This window comes from Spermophilus citellus, assembly GCF_964194105.1.
Source record: "Spermophilus citellus genome assembly, chromosome: 16".
NCBI classification, from domain to species: domain Eukaryota; kingdom Metazoa; phylum Chordata; class Mammalia; order Rodentia; family Sciuridae; genus Spermophilus; species Spermophilus citellus.
Window position 1 is genome coordinate 37,479,350 of NC_138196.1, and position 20,417 is coordinate 37,499,766.

The 20,417-nt window shown below is 46.5% G+C and overlaps 1 protein-coding gene and 1 long non-coding RNA gene across 8 annotated transcripts in view; one reads left to right on the forward strand and one right to left on the reverse strand.

The window, feature by feature from the left end:
- ANK1 (ankyrin 1) overlaps window positions 1-11,105 on the reverse strand; it is a 99,506-nt gene extending 88,401 nt beyond the window's left edge. For 4 of the 6 annotated variants that reach the window (XM_081269048.1, XM_081269045.1, XM_081269047.1 and 1 more), the window contains exons 1-3: window positions 10,525-10,765; window positions 10,203-10,336; window positions 4,087-4,188 (exon numbers count right to left, since the gene is read on the reverse strand). In XM_081269048.1, coding sequence (XP_081125174.1) covers window positions 4,087-4,188; window positions 10,203-10,336; window positions 10,525-10,750 — 462 coding nt within the window. In that variant the 5' untranslated portion in view covers window positions 10,751-10,765. The other 2 variants (XR_014019097.1, XM_081269046.1) reach the window with 2 other exon arrangements.
- Window positions 11,106-11,244: 139 nt separating this feature from the next.
- LOC308634880 lies at window positions 11,245-12,048 on the forward strand. 2 transcript variants are annotated; one of them, XR_014019098.1, is made up of 2 exons: window positions 11,245-11,384; window positions 11,577-12,048. It is a non-coding gene; the product is annotated as an uncharacterized lncRNA (long non-coding RNA). The 2 variants fall into 2 exon arrangements; XR_014019099.1 differs by having other exon boundaries at window positions 11,338-11,479.
- The last annotated feature ends 8,369 nt before the right edge of the window (window positions 12,049-20,417 follow it).

Sequence of the window (20,417 nt, forward strand, 5' to 3'; positions counted from 1 at the left end):
ATAGTTAAACAGGACACACTAACAGGGTTGCTTGGATTGTTCACGGCTAAAATGCCTCCCTTCCGTTTAGCCTGCAGCCACTGCCTCAAGCTCTTAGGTACCTCTCCCATCTGCTGCTCTGGCCACTCTGACCCCTTCTTCAAATCCCTTCCCCTCCATGAGCAACTCCAGGGTTATATCTGGAGTAGTATGTAAACACACACACACCACACAATGCGTATATACGTGTGTGCACACATACCATTCGGGCCTAGGGCATGCTGTCCCAGTTGCTGAATGTTGCACTCTTACCCTGGCCTGTTAAGTTCCAGCTCCATCCCAGCTTTACCTCACCTGGGACCTCCTGCTCTCTGCACTTGCCCTATCCTGGCCTTCCTTAAACACTCCACTCTTTTTTTCTGCCTCCAGGACTTTGCTCAGGCTGTTCTCCATGACTGGAATATTCTTCCCTTCCTTCACCTCATTAAGCCCTGCTCATCCTTCAGTTCCACTGCGTCTTGCTCATGGTAGCGTTTCCTGATCTCCAGGCCAGACCTCTTGCCTTCTCAGAATATTCTAGGGTTTTCTTTCATGACAATAGTTTTGGGGTCACACCTCTATTTCTATTTATTTGATGAACAGCTCTTACTGCCACTAGCCTAGAGTTCAGAGAGGCTGAGGCCTATGACTTATTTTGCTCTTAAATACCTACAGCCCAGCACTCCTTGTAAACCTGGAGATGAATAGGAAGACATTGGATGCAGGGGCCTGAAGCTTGAATGATGCTTAAATGCACTAAAACAAACAAACAGGAATCCACATAAATTCTCTGGTGTAGGTGTGTGTACATGTGTGTGTGTTCTTAGGTCTGAATTTGTTCTGCTCCATAAACAGAATAGTGATGATAATGGTAAAAATTAACAGATATGATCCCTGCAATAAGGAAGCTGCCCTGAATATTCCAATGCCTCTTATATAAGCCCAGAGCTCCTCTCCTACCCTCCTTAGAGTAATTACTTCCTCTGACGGCAAGCAGCACTCATTCTTCCCCCTCCGCGTACTATCTGGAAGCGTTGCTTACATAAGGAGGAGTGCAGGTTGTGCCCCTGCTCCACGGCCCATCAGCTCAAAAGACTCCAGCAGAAAGCAAATTCCCAAGCCGTGACCCCAGGACAAGAGCCTGTTTTTATCTTCTCAAAACAATGAATGCATGTTTTACAGAGGAGAAAGCTCTAGTACCATTAGGAGGCCAGCCCTGTGAACATTATAAAGAAGCGATATGGTCCCCATGGGGGCTCTAATGTGCCCAATGAGGGCACAAATTCGGAAACAGCCCTTCCCCGACTGCCTGTCCTCTCCCTTCTAAAGCACAAACCAAATCATCCTCTACACAACCAGGGCGAGCTCAGGCAACATGACCAGCTCCTTTCCAGGTGCAGCCCATCTGCAGCTGCCTGTCACTGCACAGTCATGGACCTAAGACACAAGCCACTAGGGCCCAAAAGTGGGGAGCAGGGGACGAAACAGCCTCAGGAACAAGCCCACAGCCAGGGGCTTAGCCCTGGGGTGAGTTTTCCTTTGACTCCTCTCTGCCATCCATTTCCTTTCTTGCAGCAGCATCTTCTTTGAAAGAAAGAGGCTTGTCATAGCCTAGACTGCGGTCTCGAGGCTGAAGTCCTCCCCCGCCCCTATCAGTGTCTAGCAGGGAGAATTGCAACTTGTCACTGGCGCTGAGCCCATCAGAAATTGTGTCAATAAAGTGCAAATAATGCCTCGGTGCCTGCTGCTCTCTGAGCCTGAAATGAACCAAGGAGGTCCTCTAAGGAGAGAAGACAGAGGGATGAGGCAGTTACACCCAATAGGAGACCAATCAGGACAAAGCCATTCCCCGGATGTCATCAAAATCTTCCAATTTCACACAGAAAATGAGCCCTGGCTCAAGTTTTATGAACGTTCAGTTGTCCCCATTTCGGCTAAATGGATTCCTTTGAGAGCTGGAATCTTAACCCTTGGAAGGCCTCCGAAGGCCTGAGTCGCTTCCACCAGGAACTGCACTGCAGAGAAACATCCAGCTGCATCTCTCTGGCCACAGCATGGAAAACCTCAGAACCCACACAGCCCGGCCCAGCAACGTAGGCCACAGGAGAGCAGCCCTCACCTGGGCTGGGTGTAGGGGGTGCTGGGAACAACATGAATGAGCTTGTGCACCTGTTTCTGGGGGTGTGGTATTAAGAGGTGTCTAAGCCCCCTCTCCTGAGCCACTCTCCTCCAGGACTCTCAGCCTGTCCTGTTACTTTCCTTCTTCCACCTCTTTCCACCAGAGCAATGAGTTCAGAGTTCCCTTCTGCCCCCCAAGGGCCAACCTTCAACTCAGGGTCTGGTGTTTGGTTAGAATCACCAACATCCATAGGTCTGGGATGTGTAGGATAGGTGTTCTGGGTGGAGGGATGAAAGGAGGGGAGGAGGGCTACCTTTTCCTCATCCAGTTTGCATTGTCTTCTGCTCCCCTCTGAAGTTCACTGCCATGGGTTTTGCATTTCCCTCTGTTTCCTAGTTTTCTGTCAGGTACCTCACCCACTCTGTCCTCTCTGATTTTTTGTGGGGGAGAGGTACCAGGGATTGAACCCAGGGGCACTATACCACGGAGCCACATCCCCAGCCCTTTTTAGTATTTTATTTAGAAACAGGGTCTCACTGAGTTGCTTAAGTTGCTGAGGCTATCTTTGAGATCCTCCTGTCTCAGCCTCCTGATCCACTGGGATTATAGGCATGTGCCACCATGCCCAGCTCCTCTCTGATCTTTTAGCTATGAAATTGTGCCATCAAGCAACTCCAAATGGGGTCTTGGCCCTAGGAGAGAGCGCAAGCAGTATTTTGCATTTGCAGCAAAGCTGGGAGTGGCAGGGAAGTGAGGATGAGGAGGGCAGGGGACAGAGGAATGTAGCCCATGGAAAACTTAACCTGTCTTGGGCAGAAAATTTGTCCTCGCTGTCTTGCAAAAGTCATGCAGCCTCTACAACACAGACACACCAGAGGACACTGTGCAAGGTAAAGCAGCAGGTCACAAAAGGACAATGCTGTACTATTCTGTTCCTCCAAGGTCCCTAGATTTCTCAAATTCATAGGGTCTGAGGGTAGAAGGGGCTGGGGAGTCGGGAAGTGGGGAGTTGTTTAATGGGGACAGTTTGGCAAGTTTCAGTTTGGCAAGATACGAAGGGTTCTATGAAGGAATGCTGGTGGTGGCCTATAACACTGTGAATGCACTCAACATGACTCAACTGTACTTACAAATGGCTAAGAGGGTAAACTCTATGTTACATTTAACTACCATTAAAAGCAAGTTCTAAAAGAATGACTATGGTAAAAATAAGAGGAGTCGCTGTTGGCCAATGTATTCTAAACGAGAAACTGAACTTGCATGCGCACCTGAATCACTCAGTTGGCTGACAAGCACCAACAAACCAAAAACCAAAACAAGTCACCAATCCATGAGCCCAAATCCCTCACCTGTCCTCTTTCCCGAAGCTTCTTTCTTCTCTGTTCAGCTAGCTCCTAGATCTTTGTCCCAGCATCTGACTCCTTTGCCCTGCAGTCCATCCTGAACACACTGTTTCCTTCCCAGCCCCTTCCTGAGACCAAGCTCCTGTCACAAGCTCAGGAGCCATGAAGAGCAAGGTGTTGGAGTCCTCCTCAGATGTGCCTTCCTCAACACCTGACAGATCCTCCCTCACCTTTCTTCTCCGCCCAGCTGAAAACCCATAAAGGTAGCTGATGGTCAAAAGTGATTTAACCTTACCACTAATACCACCTCCTTCAAAGGCCCTTCCTCCTGCCCACTTTCAAAGGCCACATATTTTAAGACAACAGCAGGAATCAGCTACTAAGGAAAGAGGCCCCTGGGGGTCCAGGGTGGGTCTCACTCCCACCTGTCAGGAAGCAGCCCTTCTCACTGGGGCTCAGCCTCAGCAGCCAGAGATGTCTCCACAAGGTTAGGGGCTACAGCATGCAGAGCCCTTGGGGGTTTTTGAGATCTCAAAAGCTTTCAAGAAACAACACCAGGGAAGAGTGACCCTTCAGAGGCAATATGCCTGCCTCCATCTCACTTACCTGGTTACAGGTGTTAATATCCACCCCATTCCGCAGATGATCCAAAGCTTTGTCCAAGTTACCTGATCGTGCTGCCCTCAGAAAGCTGGTAGCAGCATCAGCCTGTAGGGAAAACAACAGGCTGTGAGTGGAGTGTGCCCGGTGTCTTGCTGTAACAATATCATCTGAGCCCACGTCACAGTAGCAGCACCTCACCCTCCTGTCAGGTTCTCAGGTGGGTGCACTGAGAACCAGAATATAAGGCTGCCCTAGACACCATGCCTCCCACCCTTTGTGTATTTTCATAAGCAAACATCTTGGCTGGGCAGCAGGCTTTGAGTGGGATCCTATTCCAACAGTGAATGCTTAGCATGGCCTGGGTTCACTCCTTTGATATTTCAAGAGCTCCACATTCTTGCTGAGGAGCCTGTAATATCACATAGGTCTCCAGCTCCAGTGATTCATGAGCACAGGCATAGAAGGAAGAGCCATATGTTCTGTGGGGCTGTTTGTTTTTGTTTTTGTTTTTGTAAGCAAACAGCACATACTACTCACTAGGTGCTAAGAACCATTATCGGCATTTTACGTATATATCGCCACACATGGGCACACACGGAGATATGCACTGACCTCCATTTAAAAAATCCAAGAAGGAAATACCACCATGGTCCCCATTTTACAGATAAGGTCACTGAGGCACAGAGAGCTGAAGTGACTTGTTCAGAGTCCCATAGGAAGTAAAAGGCACAACCAGGATTAAGGCAGGTGGTGGCTCTGAAATTCATGAGCTTCACCTCCTAGCTCTGCTACTGGTTTCATCTGGCCTTAGATACTCAGGTGCTCCAAAATCCCTGTCCAGTTTCTTGAGTGACATTAAAGCCTTCTGTTTCTGGGCTGTTACTCAGACACTTACCCCACACACTGGAAGACTGTGCTGCTGGGAGCACTGGTTTGCATTAAAGATGAATGATGGCCAGAGAGTGAATGCTGAGGACAACAAAAGAAAGTCTGCTAATGCAGACAAATGGAATAAAAGGACTGAAGAGGCTCAGAGCAGGTCCCTTGAGTCCAGGCTAAGTACTGTAGGTACTCAGCCACCCTATGTGAAAGCTGTGGAGAAGAAACTCTTCCTTACTCCCTTGTGGTGCTTTGAGAAGATAATTATGTGAGCACAATGCTTGGCACACCAGGCATATACTGGCTGAGTTTAACAGGTAAGAGTGGCTGTGTGGACAAGTCACAGGTGAAAGTGTGTGATGCCACTCATCCAGAACACATGCCTGGTGGTGCCCTCTCCACTGAGGGCTAGGTCTGTCTCCTTCCTCTACGCTGCATCTTCAGAGAACATGCTGGATGATGGCCCCCAAAGATTCTTCCACACTCTGATCTCTGCAGACTACCAGTGTGTGCCCTCATTTGTAAACAGAGTCCTTGCAGATGTAATTAAGTTGTGGCTCCTGAGATGAGATCATTTTAGACTCCTTAGGTTGGCCCTATATCCACTGCTGTGTGTCCTCAGAAAAGACAGAAGAGGAGACACATGCACAGGGGAGAAAGCTATGTAAAGAAGGAGGCAGACATTGGAGTGATGGTAGCCCCCAAGCCAAGGTAGCAGGCAAGCACAGAGGTAGAAGGGGCCAAGAGCAGATCCTTTGCCAGAGACTTTGGAGGGAGTATGGCCCTGCTCACTACTTCACTTCAGACCTCAGGCCTCCTGACTGAGAGAGAATACATTTCTGTTGTTTTTAAGCCACCCAGTTTGTGGTAGTTCGTCTTAGCAGCCACAGGAAACTAATATATACATGCTAATGCCAACATCCCTAAACATGGAAGACACAAAATGTACAGCCCCACAATCCCCAAACAATATTCTACAATGAAATTCTGATCGGGCTGGGGATGTGGCTCAAGCGGTAGCGCGCTCGCCTGGCATGCGTGCGGCCCGGGTTCGATCCTCAGCACCACATACCAACAAAGATGTTGTGTCCGCCAAGAACTGAAAAATAAATATATATATATAAAAAAAAGAAATTCTGATCACCCCTTCCCCAAAGCAGGGATACACACTTTGCCATTTAACAGTGACCCCGTGATGAAACAAACATCCTTAGTCTCAGGATTCTCCCCAAAGGCTGATTTTTGGCCAATCCTCCCTCCTCCAGGTCCCATTTGAGCCCCTTTGATATAGGTTCCAATACAAGCTCTGGGGCTGTCCTCCCATGACACATGCTGCCCCACCAGCAGGAAGACCCCCTCCTCTCTTTTTGGTCTCCCTGTGGTATTCCTGTTTTTTGCCCCCTCCTTGCCTGTGCCCTCACCACTCCCTGAGCCCTGAAGCTCTCACCTGTCCATTCCAATCTCTCCTTCCTTCAAGGTCTCCCTGGGCTCCTACTCCCTGCATGATTCTGCCCTTCAATACTCAATATTTACCATCTTCAAAAAGCAGAAGTCATAGGATACAACTTTCTCTAGTTATTTAATTAATGTAAATCTTATCTCCCCAGCCAAATTGTTTGCTTCCTGAGGCAGGGACCAAATCTTGTATCTCTTTTAAGTCCTTCAAAGAATTAATGTCTGCAAGGTCAAGGCCTCATTTGACCTGAAGCACATGGTTCCCATGTCCCCAGGTTCCTCAGCAAGCCATCTGTGATGAAGGAAATATTTCAGAAACAAGAATCAGTCTATTGGTTCTCCATGCATGAGCTAGAGTCCCAGAGAAATAAGACCCAAGGTATATCTCCCAGCTAAATGACTAGGCCTGCTGATTGAGAAAGCCTGTCTGTGTTCAACTAGAAGGAAAAACACAACATTATTCCCCAAGAATAAAGATGTTGGGTTGGGGTTGTGGCTCAGTGGTACAGTACTTGTCTAGTATGCGTGAGGCACTGGGTTCAATCCCCAGCACCAGATAAAAATGAATAAACAAAGATGTTTAAAATGACATCATGTTTTTTTTAAAAAAAAAGAATAAAGGTATTATGGAGACATTTCTCCCACCAATTGAGTATATTTTCCAGCACAATAATAGGATTCAGGATAAAAACCTGAGAATAGATGGATAAAAACAGATGCAATATCAATGAGCAACTCTATTTGACTATTCAAAGCACTGACTCTAGGAAGCAAAGCAGAATATTAATGACAGACAAGGAGATAAATAGAGGCCAAGAGAAGCCAATCTAGACTAGAATGAGAAGGTTAAATGGTGTCTGTAATTTTTATAATATAAACATAAAATTATAATAGCAGTCAATGGGCTAAGTGAGTTATACCTTTTTTTTTTCTTTTCTATGTTGCTGTGGATTGAACCCAGAGCCTTGTGCATGCAAGGCAAATGTTCCACCACTGAGTTACACCCCCAGCCCCTAACAGTATATCTTTTAATCCTTATCACAACTGGTGAGGTGAGTATAATTATTATCCCCATTTTAGAGCTGGTGAAATTGAGTTTGCAGAAGCTAATATTTGCCCAAGTTCTGCAGCTAGTTAATGTTCAAGGACTGTTGTGCCTGACCAAAGTCCATGACGCCATGGGCCATTCTCAGCCATAGAAGCCTGAGAGTGTCCTTTCAGACAGCCCTGACAGATGTAGGAGCTAGGCGAGGACTAGAGTTTATCCATGGAAAAGGAAGTTTCTGGACAGGTCCAGAAGGTCCCACACTAAGCATGGTGTTAAGGCCAACACAGTTCTCTAGAAAGGAGTCATCTAGTTCTACAAATCTGTTTCCTGATGATAAAATCGAGACCCACAGAAGTGATGTGACTAAGGTTGCCTAGAAATGAAGTTCACTCATTAAGGTTTTGTCAGGTTTTTTGTTTGTTTGTTTGGGGGGGGGGGGAGGTGGGTTTCTATGGGCAGTGGGTAGGCAGGACATAAGCAAGATCGTCAGGGTCTCTTAGAGGTGAATTTCAAATAATGATGTCACTCCCACTGGCATCCCTCAGTTTAGTTCTACAATGTATTTATTGAGACCCTATTTCAAGTCCAGTATCCTGCTAAGGTAAAGAGAGAGAATGAAAAATCAGAATGTAAGTCCTCGTCTTCATGATTTGAAAAGTAAAGCGGCTGAGTTATAAAGGGGTCATTCATGCACACAGGCATCTATGGATTCATTTCACAAGTATTCACTAGTACCTTCAAGATGCCAGGTAATTTATAAACTACAGAGCAAATGGTCCTAGTTGGTCTATGAGACTGGTGTTTACCATCTTGTGCTTCTGAGCCCCTGTTACCCATTTAGTTCAACTACTCCAATTTAATTGCCTATGCTTTAGTGTTCTGTGCACCCAGGAAGACGCTATGTCTCTAACAGGGTGGGAAGAGATTCAGAAGAATCCAATAAGTTCCATTAAAAACATTTATCTGAGTAAATACTAATCAGGAAAACAACAACAAAATACTAACCAGACATTCTCTAGGCTATGGTAAGTTGGAGAAAAGTTGCTGGCCCTCTCTGAGTCCTATCCATCCCCTTCTAAGCAGCCTCAAGAAAGCCATAACGTGGAAAGAAACTAGAGAACCCAAAAGGGCCTGCTGTTGTGTACAGTCAGTAGGCCCGCAACTCCCATAAGACCTGGATGGGTGCCTTCAAGGTGCTCACATCCCTGTGCACCCCACCAAGGCTGCTCTCTTGTGTCTCTGTCCCTTCTTTATCTTGAGCTCCATTTTAATTTAATTACACGTGTGTGTGCATGTGTGTTTTGGAGGAATGGAGGGGTTCCACAATGTACATTTTGTTTCACCCCTGGGCCACATCCCTGCAGGTCAGTCCATGTGATATCCTTGAACTTTCTTTCAAAACAAAGTAAGTTTACTTTTATAAAGTTCTTACTATGTTTTAAGCACTCTAAATAAGATCATTTGTTTGTCCCCCCCCCCAAGAATCCCATGAGGCAAGTATTTTTATTATCTCCTTTTTCACAGATGAGGTTATAGAAAAATTAAGCAATTTGCTCAAAGTCCCACAGTTAATTGGCCAGGTTTGGATCTAGGTAGTGTATCTCTAAGGTCTTTCTTTTAACCACTGTGCTGTCACTTTTGAAGGCTCATAAAGTTCCTCTCAAGTTCAGCTTTGGCTAGAGGAAGCCTTCCGCCTGCTTTCAGGAGGAAGGAAATGGAAGAGAAAGGAAGAGATTGGAATTCCTCCTGGAACTCAAGTTCTCATCAGGGCTGCTCTGAAAGGGGATGAACCCTGGTTACCTGAGATACCCAGACTATTATTAAACTTGTACTTCCTGAGTAGAGTGATACTATTATAGTGATAAATGGGTAGCGGAGGGGCCTCCAGTATTCTGGGAGGGAGGAGCCGGAAGCATGTTGCTGAATGTCAGCATGTTTCTAACACATGAGCAATGCAGCCTTCCAAACCACCAGAGGCCAGGCAAAGTTTAATTTCAGACAGAGTAAGAGGATCTCAGGTCTCTTTATACCTTCTTTGGGGCTTGAGGGGGCCCAAGTTTTCCCTAGCACAGATTGCAACTCTGTCTCAAGGTTTTGAGGACACAGTTTCCTTCCAAAATGATGAATGGAAAACTAATCCAATAACAAGTGTCTGTAAACAGAAAGCAACATGGCAATCTCTCTTTCCCAAAGCATCTTGTTTGGGCAGAATGCGCTTGGACACAGCCATTGTCAAAACTAGGGGAAAGACAGTCTTGATGGTTTCCTGGGGGAACTGCAGCTCAGTCAGGTGACTGAGACAGGCTGCATTCCCTACGTGACACTCCGTGTGTGTGTGTGTGGGGGGGTGATGGTGATACTGGTGGTGGTGGTGGTGAGGATCCTAGGTCTGTTCTTCCAGGTCCAGGTAAGTCCTCACAGAAAAGAGAGCTCCAGCCTGAGTATCTGTGTGGCCCTTGCCTTTGACTCTGCAGAAACAGAAGTGAACTCTGGAGGCCACCGTGCATCTTTTCAATAGGTTTCTTTCCAGAAAGTTGGGCTATTCCTGCTTCACAAACTGTCTCCAGCACCTTAATCTGACTACTATCGGCAAAGATGAAATGAACAAATGAGAGGTGTCACTAAAGCAACAAGATGTACAAACCAGAGCCCTGGGTTCCCTTTCCACCCCCAACACAAATGCGGGGCCTTGCGAAGATCCCTATCCACTCTCTGTGCCATCAGCATGGTGCCTTACCGGCTGTGTCTTACTTGGGGTGGTCTGTGAAAAGCCAGGGTGAGCCTGGCGTGGAGCACCCTGCCTGTGAATTCCTGCTCGCCCCTTGATGCTGTGTGCCTCGTCCACGTTGGCCAACCTCAATTTCCCCAGATCTAAAACGAGGATAATCCACAGTTGGGCTCTGGCGCACAACAGGTCTGCTTCCCTCTCGCCCCCATTCTTTTCCCGCTTCCCAGGGACCGCGGGACAACCGGCGTTTCTAAGGTTTCTGGTCAGGCCGCCGGCTAGGCGCAGCTGCTCCAGCCAGGACCCGAGGTTGTGGCATCCCCCATAGCTGTACCCACTGGGCTGGACTCTCCTCCCCAGGGTGAGGGGACACAGTCTCTGCGAGCGTTCGACGCGCCCCTCGGGGAATCCCCGCGGCGACTCCGAGCTCCCGCGCGTGGCACCTCGCCCCCGCCGGCCACAGGTCGCGCCGCCTCCCGGCACCAGCCCCTTGGCGGCCGCGGCCTCCAGGCCAAAGGAATTTTCCTCTGGATCCTGCTAGAAGCCTCGGCGCCCGGCATGAGGCAGCAGAAGGGCAGCCCAGCGCGCGTCCCCGCACCCGCCCCGGAAAGTTGGCGCCGGGCGCCGGCGGGCAGCCGCAGCCCGAACTAGGGGCGCTGAGGCCCGCACCCCGCACCCCGCACAGCGGCGGCCCCGCGCCACCCCGCGCCCGGCCGGAGCGGCCGCCAGCAGCTCGTCCACTCACCGCAGGGTCTGGCCCGGACCTGCCCTGTCTCGCTGCCATCGTCCGGCGCCCGCGCTGAAATCCGAGCTCCCCCTCCCCCGTTATCTGCTGGGCGGCGCGGGGAGCGCCAGCAAGTTACGCGGCATCTGGCTAAAAATACAGGCTCCCTCCGCTCCGATCCGCTCCGGCGCGCGGGGACCCTGCGCTCGCTCCTCGCTTTCCCGGCCGCCCGCCTGCCAGCCAGCCGCTAATGGGATCTCTTCATTTTCTCTCCATTATTATTATGTCAGATGGGAAAGTTAATGCGAAGCGATCTCCCAAGAGAAGGCACCTGCTGCCAAGCTCAGCGGAGGGGGTGCGTGAAGGGTGCGGGTGGGGGTGCGGCCCGAGCTGCAGGTGCCGGCCGGCCCCGGCGGGCGCAGAGCGAGCGTCCTGCTGCTGCAGAAGGGAGGCACACACGTCCAATGGAGGTGAGGAGCTCCAAGCTGCATGGCGCTCCCGCCCTGCCTCCTGCTACCCCGGCTGCCCTAGTGAATGGGCCCCGGAGCCTGCAGAGACGGCCAGGGTGAGCTCAGCAAAGTCTATTTATGCCCCACAACCAATTTGCATGTTTTGAGCTCTTACATCGTGTCCTGAGGTACCGGTTAATCACCCTATTCCAGATTCTGCGGGAGAGCCGCCACGCGAAATGAAGCTGAGGAGCAAGAAGCAGATCTGTTACTACCGCCTCACTCCTCCAGTGCGAGGGTGTTACCAAAATACCACCCAGGGCTGTGGTCCGCGGAGCACGTTCCCAGTTTTCTGCTCTGGGACCATCTCGCCATTTCTGAGGTCATTTCAGGGGTGGGTGTGCAAAGCATGTCAGGGGCTGGCAAAGTCTTAGGGGTGACATCAGGGATTGTTGAAAGCAGGCTCAACCTGAACTGGGAGAAATGATCAGCAAAAGCCATGTCAGGTGAGAGGGCCCCTCACAGTATTTATTGCTTGTTCAAGTCAAAGATGTTCTGTATCATGGGCCTGGCCTCAAATAACAGTGGAGATGCAATACCAATACTCTTTCCCCCACTCTGCTGCCTGACTTATGGTACAGTATAGCTGTGTGTCTGTGAGGAATAAAGGCATGAGCACCTATTAGCTGCTGGACATTATCTCATTTAACCCTCACAGGCACCAGAAAGATAGACAATGCTATTATGGTTGCATGGATGAAGAAACAGCCCAGAGAGTCAGGACCAAGGTGACCACTGGTAAAGGGTGGCTCCTACTGGCTCACAGGCAAATTGACCCCAAATCCCAAATTGTTCCACTTCCTAAAAAGTTCACTCAGTGCTAGGAAGAGATAGATGGTATGGCAGGTGCCCCTGAAAATTAGAAAAAACCCTGAGCCTGTGTTACAAAATAAGGTGTTCTTTAGAGCCATGTTGCAATGGGGGCAGGGGAGGGGTGTCCCAAAGAAGTGAGATAAATAAAGATCAAGAAAAGTTAGGATGTAACAAAAAGATCAATCTGAAGTGTACTAATACAATTAACTCCTTGCTCTTTGAAAAAAAATGATTTGAAGACAGCAACATCAGAATTCTCTGGGTCTTCAGCCCTTAACACTGTTGGAGATTGAACCTGAGGACAGGCAAGCTCTGGAAGGAGATGGAAAATGCCCACTTTTTATACCAAACAGCAGATGTTGGTCTAGTGGGGGCAGTCACTGGAGCTCATTCTCCCTCCTTGAATACATTGCTAAAACACTCGCCCCATGCCTCTTAAAACTGCCTCCCAAATTTGCTAAAATCCTCTATACAGAGAGTTTCCATTAATAAATTATGGTTACTGGAACAGCCCTGATTCCAGCCCTGGAGAATATCTCAAGGGATTCTAAAGCACTGTTCCAACATTAATATTTAGTGTGAGAGAAAGTGCCCTACTCAAATGGAAAATGAATAACACGTATAACACTTTCAAAAATACAAATGCAATGGACTTACACAATGAACTGAAAATTTTTCAACTATTTGAGATACAACTGACTTTATGAGTTGCATATTTAAGATTCACAGTTTGCTATTTTAATATACATATACTTCCATGAAACCATCACCACAATTGATATAAACACATCAGTCACCTCCAGTTTCTCCATGCCTCTTGGTAATGCATCCCTGCTTCCTACTAGCTGGTTTATATCCTTGTCAACACTTGGTATGGTCAATCTTAATTTAGACATCCTAACAGATACATAGTAGTATCTCACTGTGGTTCTAACCCACATTTCCCTAACAATTAGTAACATCTTTTCAGATGCTCATTTGCCTGCCATCCATATATTTTCTTCAGTGATGTATGTGTGTATTCTTTGGCCCATTTTTTAATTGGATTGTTTGCTTTCATATTATTGAGTTTTGAGAGCTCCTTATATACAGAGTATCTGTCTTAAAAGTCAGACAAACTGAAATCCTAAAAGCAAAATATTTAAAGTTCAATAGCAAAAAATGCCCTGTCCAGTTTTGGTACCCAGTTCTTCTAACTCTCAAACCCAATTTTTAAAATTTTATACAATGGTATAAATTATATACAATCACAAAGAAAAATATAAGGTAGTCACAATGGACCAGAAGCTGAAGACAATCCATAGCACTACAAATGTAATGGGAAAGATGTATTATCAAAAGACATTAGTACACAGGACTGCCAAGAATCCTTGACATTAGCCATGACATTAGCCTCATTCAGGCTGAGGCACTGAAACTTAGATAAGTCAAGAAAGGCCCAAGAGGAGAAGAAATGAGACAACTGTAGACTTGTTGCTCAGGAAGGCCTGAGATTAAAGGAATGAGATGATCAACATGAAAGAATAGAAGGCTAAATAATATAGCCCTTAAGAGGAACACTTCCCCAGCACTAGAGCTGGGACCCCCCAGAGTAGACTTAATTACATGGTGCCCTCTCCCAGGTAAAGTCGCTGGCACCAGGACTTTTATCAGCTACACACCAGCAGAAGCAGCTTGGCTATTAGGCTCTTTATTCCAGTTCCTTCCTCCTGGCCTTTCCCGACCACTCCCCTAAGTGACCAGCACAGTGTGGGAGCAGCACCAGTCCCAACACTTGCTAGCTGATGTTTGAAAGATGGCACACCAGCCATTTATGCTAGTCATAAGGAAGCTATGTCTAAGAATTGAATTGATATAGAAAAGATTTAGACTGAATGGAAAGAATTTTCCAGCTATAAGGAATATAGGACTTAACAGAACTCATTATTCAGAAAGGAGTGATTCTTTGCTAGAGAGACTTCAGAATAGCAGAGGAAGATAACTCACCAATTGATATGGCAAATAGGAGCACTAGATAAATTAAATGAATTTGAAGTTTCTCTTTGGACCCTGGGGATTCAGAAAGATAAACATTATATTTTCCCCATAACGGAATGCCCCCTCAACCCATCACTACCATACCTTCAGACACCAATAATCATCCTATTTCTTCTCCATCTCCTCCCCCCACCCCATACTTCAAGGCTGCACTTTTCAATGCAGGTATTAAGTGTGCTCAGTGGATCTACCAATGAGAGTCACCAAAATCACATCAGAACAACAGAACAGAATTGATGAGCTAAAGAAAAAGCTAGAGGTTCGCAACAAAGACACACCAGGCCCCTTGTTCTATCCTACAGCTTCATGGACTCTGCAGGATTTTTCCAAGCTTGCTAAATACCGTACCAACTGCCTCTCTGCAGCTCCCTCAGCACGCAGGCGTAATGATGTGCTGGAGGCTTCAGCTGTGGCGCTCTGTCCTCTAACCTGCCTTAAGCTTTGTCAGAAGGGGCCCGTGTAGGGAAGAAAAAGGGAAGAAACTCACTGGGCAACAATTAAAACTTCTGGCTTCCTTCTGTTTTGATGAGGCGGATTGTCACCAGGATGGCGGGAACCTGGGATGGTTGATGGGTACGTGCAGTGAATCCCTATATGGCTGAATCACTCTGCTTTTCCATAAAAACTGTTGGGCTTTATTTGTGTGTGTGTGTGTGTGTGTGTGTGTGTGTGTGTGTGTGTGTGTTTCCAAGCCTGGAACAAAGAATCCTAAGCAAGTAGGGTTCTCAGATGATTCTGCCCCACCCCCAGGATACTTTGGCGGGGGAGGTGGGAAGGAGCAGGCTGATTTAAACAGTAGCCAGCCAGGTATGCAAGGTGACTCTTCTCCAAAGGGACAGCAGAGCTGAGATTTGGGGCAGACTCAGAGTTTCAAAGAAGGGCATCCTGGTTCCTCAGCCCTATGGCAATGGCCATCCTGTTATAACCCACCTATAGGATCAACTCAAACCTGGAACTAAATGCAACAACACAAGTTGCTTGTCAGCTTCTAAAAATACTTGATGTTAACCGATCTGCAATTGAGCTGTGTATGTTTTGATAAGAGAAATTATTTTTCTCAGCTTTGGTGTCCACATCAGGAATATGAAAGCAGCTTCATCTACCTCTCCAAGGATTGTGAGAATCTAATGTGAAAATACCTAGCACTACTTCTGACACACAGTAGGTGCTCAATAAATGACAGCTGACCTTTCCACCACCGCTTTCCTTCTTCTCAACTAAAGCTTTTGCTAAACTTCTTCCCCAGAGTTATAGAGTGTTACTGATCTTGCTTCTACCCTGTAAAATTAGGGCCTTATTATTATTTAACCAGGGTCTAATACCCATGGCCAAGAAGAGGACCCCTAGTTGCCATAGCAACTAGATCTCTGGGGCTTCCTACACACTGTCTTCAATTTCCACATTCTCTGCATGGAAGACAATGATTCTCCAGTTGCGTATCCAACTGAAGCCGTGCTCCCAATCCCTTTCTGCCAGCTCCTCTCACAGTATTCCTGCCACACTGTGGCCTGCCGCCTCTATCTATTCTGTCCCTCACCCACACAGGGAGTCACCCCAGTCCTTAGAGGCTCTGGGTACCACTGATAAGGGTGGGTACCAGGAGCTCCACCCTTTACTGAGAAAGGCCAGTTTATCAACACTTGAGAACCACCCTGGGGAGTTTGAAAACCATCAAGAACATCACTGTTGGGAAACTTATTTCTCACATACGTATTGCAGTTTCCCTCACTACCCTACTCCCCAATTAATTAGAAAGCATCTTTATGAAATGTTCCATGAAAAGTTCCTTTGAGGGTCTTGGGGGTGTAGCTCAGTGGTGGAGCCTCTGCTTAATCATGTGTGAGGTTCTGGATTCCATCCCCAGTACCATAAATAATTAAATAACATTCAAATCCAATAAGAAATTGAGTCCAACTCCTTTAAAACTTTGTTATTTCTTTTTAACATTTATAGGAGGGTGGGGAGAGAACAGAGAGCCTTTGTTGTTTTTCTATTTAACATTGTGTAGTACATTTCCAGTGGCCAATTAGGTAACCCTGGGCATCTGCCTTTCTGGACGAAGAGATGGCAAGTATGGGGGTATATTTAGGGAGGTGACCAGAGCCGGGTATCAGGTCCCACTGTGTTGGCACTCTTCTCCATAGTGTTCCTTTTAAGAGGGTTGGCAGCCCTTGAGTCTATTTTTAGACCCATGAGAAAGGTGCTACATGGATTCCAGAGAAGACCAAATTAAACCTGGATTACTGCAGGAGGGACGGAGGGAGGGGGAGAGAGTGCAGCTGAATCTAGGATTTTTCTTTTCACTTACATACAGCGTTCCCCTCATTCCTGGGATCAGATATTGATCGTCTTTCCAAAGGGATCAACTTGAGTCACATGCCCACTTTTGGGAACTGTCACATGGGATTTGATTCCTAGTGAGCATTGGTTGAAAAACTTTTTTTCTATGGTCTATTTCTCATTATTGAAGTTTTTTGTTTTCTGGGGTTTTTGTGTGTGTGGGGGGGGGAGTGTTATGTGTGTTTGTGGTGGGTTTTTGGTTTTTTTTGACACTGCTGGTCCCAGTATGAAAAATCAATATGAATTTTATATATCTGTCAAATCATATATTCTGGAATGACCACCCTATTCAGCAAGGCAGAGCTCACAGCCTGGAGTTTGCCAATAGGAGCATCCAAGCCAAGTCTGAGCTCCCAGATGGTCATTGTGCTCGTACCCTGAAACCTGGTCCCTTGCGCTAAAAAGAAGGGTGGGGAGTGGATCCAAATGACAAGTCTGTGGGAAACAGGACTATTTTCAAAACAGTGAGAAATAAACAGGCATCCAACACCACGGTCTCATCAAATAGCCAGATGAAGAGAACAGAATGTTTTATGTTCAATAACAAATCTCAGCTTCACTATCCATTTCTCAGGATAAGAGAGAGAACTGGATTTTCTAAAGAATGAAATGCTTTGAAAACAAGCGAATGCTTCTGCAGAGAGGTGCTGGGACTTCCAGGGAGGTGAATAAAGGCAAGGTATCTTTTCAGATCCATTCATCTGGAGTCCCCATGGCACAGAAGCGCACCACACTGGTTTCTGGAGTTAAACAGGGTTGAGTTGAGGAATTCCAAGTTGGTGCAAGAGCAACAGGAACCCACAAAATAGGAGTTTCTGATCAGCTTGGTCAAAACAACAGACGTGAATCTTAGCACGGTACTGGCCGCACACCAGAGACTATAAATATTAACTGAATTGGAATCTCACTGAATCCAATTGCTTTCAATTTTAAAATGAGCCACATCAGTGAAAAACAAAAACAATCAGATGTCCAGGCTGGTTGACTAATCTGTTCATTTTCCCACAAGCTGTTATGGCTCCTGTGGAAACAGTCTGGGAACCACTGTCCTTTCCTAGGTGGGGAAGTTACAGTGGCTTTCCATCAAGCCCTGGGCCATACCACAGAGAAACGGCCCTGCCCCTCAATCCACACCTCTCTGTTCTTTTTCCCTATAATCTCCATTCCCAGTCCATCAGATCCATTCTGCTTCTTCCCTCGCAGGCAAAGAGGCACAGAGTTCTTCAATCACTCTTACCTCCCTGCGAGGAGGTAAAACGTGGGATGTCATCAGGGTGCACCATCAGAATTCTAAGAGAAACTGCCATCATCCAGTATACTAGCCCATGCCGCCTGGCTATGCTTCATTCTCTCCACAGTTTGAGGAACGGGTTGCATTTAGAACTGACACTTCAGAACATATTGCTGATTGGGGAACCCAGACTACAGGGGAAATGACACATTCTGGAAAACATGTATGAACTGCATTGCCAGAATGGTCTCATTTACTAAAACTACCTCTGGAGTTTCCAACATCATGGAAGCCTTCCTCTGCAGCCTGCTGTATGGGAAGAGGAAGAGTACACGTTAGAGAAATTGCAAAATTAAACTCACTTTGATGGTGCTACATAGAAACTTTTTTTTTTTTTTTTTTTTTTGTAAATGGGCTTGAGTATTGTCAGTGAGCCCCATGGTTCCAGAGTTTCTGAAGGATGCCCCAGGTCTGCTCAGACAATCCTGTATGGCATGCTCACCTGGAGCAAGCCAGGGTCCTACCCTTAGAAATGCAACCCTGTCTTATAGGAACGATCATCCAGGTCTGGAAAGGCTGCCCAGTGATCTTCTCAGGATGATCCACTCATGTCTCCCCTATATCAACTTGAAGGGAAAGAGTCAGAATGGGTGACCCATTGCCAGCCACAGGAAGACCTGCCTAAAGATTCTAGTTGGGCCTGTGTTCTGAACAAGGCCAAAGAAGCTCTAGAAAGCAGATGCTAAGCCTTCTAAGGTAGCTCTGGATCTTCAGCCCAAGATGTGCAGTTTGACCAGCCTCTGGAGCATAGCTCTTCCATTTTGGGGAGGCAGCCTGGAGTCATCCACTAGGAAATTGGCCTAGGAGGCTCATGCTTTGGAATCCCTTCCATGGCTTCTGGCCTATGAAAATTCACTGTAGTGACAATGAGATATAGATGGAGGAGCAGGAAGGGGAAAGGGCTTTGCAAAGAATAATAGCTAAAATTTATAAGACAGGCATTCTTCTAATCCCTTTTGACATCTTAACACATTTAATCATCAAAATCCTCCAGTGCAGTGGCTACTATTATTGTCCCCATTTTACAGAAGCAGCAGCTTAGGCACATTAAGTCCTTTTCTTAAAGTCACCCAAAGGTAAGATGATGCTCTGTGCTCTGGTGCTGAAGTGGAGAGCTGCTCTACATTTTGCCCTTTTCTATGGGCCTAAGAAGGTTTTCTTGGGGCAAGTGAGAAAGTGAATTTTAACATTCTCCATTAGGAATTTCTCAGTCTTGGAAATTTGGGAATAATCTAGGCATCTTTATTAGTTTGACCTTTTTATACCAAAAAGACCCCAGCCACTGGTCAGATGCATATTGAGTTCAGAAATGTCAGGCCACTGTTGACATGAAGCTTGACCCTCCAGGACTTGATAAGAGGTGATTGACCAGAGTTTGTCCTTCCTGAGAACAATAGGGAAACAGAGGTTCTTGGGACAATATGATTGATTTTAACCTGTGCCCTCTGAATTCTCTGGAATAGAACAGTGACACCAATCCTGTCTTTTCAGCCACACATCTTCTGAACAAGGTGAGAGAAGCTCTAGAAAGCAGATACTAAGTCTTCCCAGGCAGCCTTGGATCTTCAACCCAAGAAGTGCAGATGAAGTAGAAGGAACCACAGGACCCTCTGCAAAGGAACCCACCTCTTCCCCTTCATTCAGACCCTGGTGATCAGGGGTTGATTTGTTGGCCAAATGCTGACTGCAAAGGTTTCTTCTCTCCTTCCAGAGTCAAAACATTGTGAAGCAATTGAATAAAATTAAAACACTAACCAGCCTACCGACTGGCTCTAGATTTTGCCATTTTCACAACTTACCAGCCAGACAAGCTCTTTCTTCCAAGAATCTCATAATCTCCTTTCAACAGGGTGCTTAACAGCTACCCCTGGAAAAGAGCTTGGCATCTACCTTCCACATCCTAGACCTATTTTCTCTTTACTACCAAGGCAACAAGAGCAGGTGCCACATGTAAATATGTCACATGGGACGCATCATATTATTCTTAATAATTGAATCGAGACCATTATCTTTCTATTTAATCCTCTTGTAAATTCTGGCTGGCTCCTCTCTTGGCTATCTTTTCATACAGTATTTATATCACCCCTTTTATAATTATTTAAATAAAAGAGGTGAGCAAATAAGCCATACATCATCAGCTACATCTTCACTTCTCTCCCAGTTCCCACTTATCTGCAGAAAACCCCTCCCACACTGGGCGAATCCTAAGGGATGTTGTTAAGTTGGACAGTTCTAACCTGCACAATAATGAAGAGAGTCTACATGGCCTGTTTTTTAGACTTTGGCTTCTCATCTTTTAAAAGAAATAAAATGTTGAAGCTGTATTGATGTTCTTTCCATCTCTAAAGTTCTATGACTTTATGAAGTGAAAACCTTATTTCAACTCCAAAATCAATCTTGAAATTCACTTCCATAAGCTGCTTTTTAAAATGGCCTTGCTCAGCACCCTTGACCTTGAACTTCTAAGTAATGTCACATATTAGAGAAAGAATAGGAGAAATGGGCAGTGAATC